We start from the raw sequence: 2,774 nt of genomic DNA, 5'->3' as shown, positions 1-2,774 counted from the left end.
CCCCAGCTGTACTGGGGTATGACCGTGCCTTCCGTGCAGCGGTGGCAACAACCTCGGCTCGTTGGGACGCAATCGACCAAAGCCTCTGGAGCCTGCACCTGATCCGGGCACCCCGACCATCATGTCCGCGCTGCACAACGCATCACAGTCGTGACCGTTGCCCACAGTATTTGGCAGGGCCACATGCTCCAGCTGGCACCAACACCAGCCGTCCTACGCAGCCATTTCTGGCCGGGGCGGGCAGCACCCGCCAGATCTGCCTCAACTTCAACCGTGGCCGCCCATGCCAACACCAGCCCTGTGAACGCTTGCACGTCTGCTCAACCTGCGGCGACCGAGGTCATCCCGCCGCTCGCTGCACAAACGACGGTCGCCGGGGACCCCGCCAGACGGACAAGCCCGTCGCAGCGAAGTAGTCTCCCCACGCCTCTGTACATAGCCCGCCTAATGACTCTTTTGCCTCGTATTTCTAATCGTGTCCTCTCTGACTTTATCCTTAATGGCTTGCAGCACGGGTTCCCCATTGGCCACTCTGGTGCTTCTGTATCTATCATCTCTGGCAACCTCCCAACTGCCATTGAACATACTCAGTTTGTACAACAACAAATTGCTGACCGGGTCCGACGTGACGAATCGGCCGGTCCTTTCTCGGTCCAGCCTTTCCACCCATTTGTATGCTCTCCGCTCGGCGTAGTGCCCAAGAACAACGGAAAAGTCCGCCTCATTCACCACCTGTCTTACCCTGACCGTATGTCTGTCAATGATGGAATAAACAAGGATTCGTTCTCCCTTTATTATGTCACAGTGGACGATGCCATTGAGCGTCTGCAACGTCAAGGTACCGGTGCCTTGATGGCGAAGCTCGACATACGCAATGCATTTCGACTGGTCCCGGTCGCACCCACTGCATACCATTTGTTGGGTTTCCAGTGGCAGGGCCAATTCTACTATGACAAAGTACTGCCATTCGGCCTGAGGTCCGCACCCTACTTGTTTAACTGCATTGCGGACGCACTTTGCCAGATAAGCTGTGAACTGTTCCAGGTTCCCCACCTCCTGCACCTTCTGGACGACTTCTGGCTCTGTGGCCCCGCAAACTCAACGCTATGTGCGCAGCGTCTGAACGTAGTCCTCTCCGTATTCCGCTACCTGGGAGTTCCCATTGCCGACGAAAAGACAGTCGGCCCAACCTCCTGTCTCACCTTCCTGGGCATCGAACTGGACTCCGTCCAGAAAGTGGCTCGTCTCCCACAGGACAAGGTTGACGACAGCCGCTCCAGACTATTGGCTTTTCGCCAACGCCAATCCTGTCGTCTACGGGAGCTTGAACAGCTGTTGGGCAAGCTGAACTTTGCCAGCCGCGTCATCACGCCGGGCCGTACATTCATGCGCCGACTGTATGATGCCACGCGCAACGTTACCAAGCCCTACCACCGCATCCGTCTCTCTCCAGAATGTCATCTGGACCTTCTTTCGTGGTCTCACCTACTCGATGGCTGGAATGGCAAGTCATTCTTCCTCGATCTCCAGGAGACGCTGGCCAGCGACATCCTGATAGAAACTGACGCATCTGGCGCCATTGGGCATGGCGCATTGGTTCGGCGACACCTGGTCACCACAACACACTCCGCTCTGCATTACGTTCAAGGAGCCTTACCCCATCTGCATTGCATGTGCTACGTGGGGCCACCAGTGGTGTTGCAAGCGTATCCGCTTCCATACCGACAACGAAGCTGTCGCCGCTGTTCTCAAGTCTGGCACCAGTCGCTGCCCTAATGTGATGTCACTCCTACGGCAGCTCTTCTTCATCTGCGCCAAGGGTAACTTTATGGTCACCGCCCGTCACATACCGGGAATTACCAACATCCTTGCTGACGCTCTCTCCAGGCAAGATTTCAAGCGATTCCATTCGTGCCACCCTACCGCCGTTCACATGCCCACTCCCGTGCGTGCTCTTCCGTCCATTCCTGGGGAGACTTCGGCCGTGCCTAGCACAGCCGAGTGAAGGAAGCCCACATGCAAACTGCCATGAAAGCTGGCAGCACCGGTCCTGGGTAAGCGCTGATCAGACAGACTGAGCCCACTTACTGTGGGTGCCAGAGCATAACCGAATGTCACCTATGTACCGACTGTACACTCAGTAACTCATTATCACTCTACTATTGTCCACAATCTGTGGCTTCCCCTCTACAGTTAACAGTGAATAGGAGGTTCTCTATTTGGGGAGTCAACCTTGCTTACCAGGCTCCTCATACGGCTCATTTAGCCTCTCACACTCAGACGGCTCACTCAGCCTCGGCTCACTCAGTCTCGGCTCACTCAGCCTCTCAATACGGCTCACTCAGCCTCCGCAGCCGGGCCCTGCCCGGCTGCCTCCATATGGCTCACTCAGCCTCCGCAGCAGGGCCCTGCCCAGCTGCCATACACACACATTCACACAGCTCTAAGCTGTCACTCACTCGGAGCCTGGCAAAGCAATTGACAAACCCTCCTATTCCCCAAACTGGTTGCTCGTTGTGTGAGTGCGGCATGCAGATGCTTGTGTTAAATGATTTTTTGCGCACGCGCAAAAATATGTTAACACAGAAGGCGCATGCTCTGTTCCCAACAACCTCTCACACGCTCATTGTTCTCCGAAGTCCACTGTTCCTGACTTCAGTTCTTGCTTTGTCCGCATTGGCAGTGAATTTCTTTCTCAACCCACCCACCCACTCCACTATTGTTATCATCATGTTTCCTATTCTAGTTCTCTCCTGTCGGTATCCATTATCATA

At 55.4% G+C, this 2,774-nt stretch overlaps 1 protein-coding gene across 1 annotated transcript; it reads left to right on the top strand.

The window, feature by feature from the left end:
* The first annotated feature begins 447 nt into the window (after positions 1-447).
* LOC135826586 (uncharacterized) lies at positions 448-2,005 on the top strand. The gene is made up of 2 exons (XM_065339191.1): positions 448-1,596; positions 1,694-2,005. Exons 1-2 carry the CDS (start codon positions 448-450, stop codon positions 2,003-2,005), a joined length of 1,461 nt encoding a protein of 486 aa, XP_065195263.1.
* Positions 2,006-2,774: the final 769 nt, after the last annotated feature.

The sequence above is a fragment of the Sycon ciliatum genome, chromosome 10 (genome assembly GCF_964019385.1).
Source record: "Sycon ciliatum chromosome 10, ocSycCili1.1, whole genome shotgun sequence".
NCBI classification, from domain to species: domain Eukaryota; kingdom Metazoa; phylum Porifera; class Calcarea; order Leucosolenida; family Sycettidae; genus Sycon; species Sycon ciliatum.
Note: the sequence above shows the minus strand (reverse complement) of the source record. Positions and strands in the feature narration are given on the sequence as shown.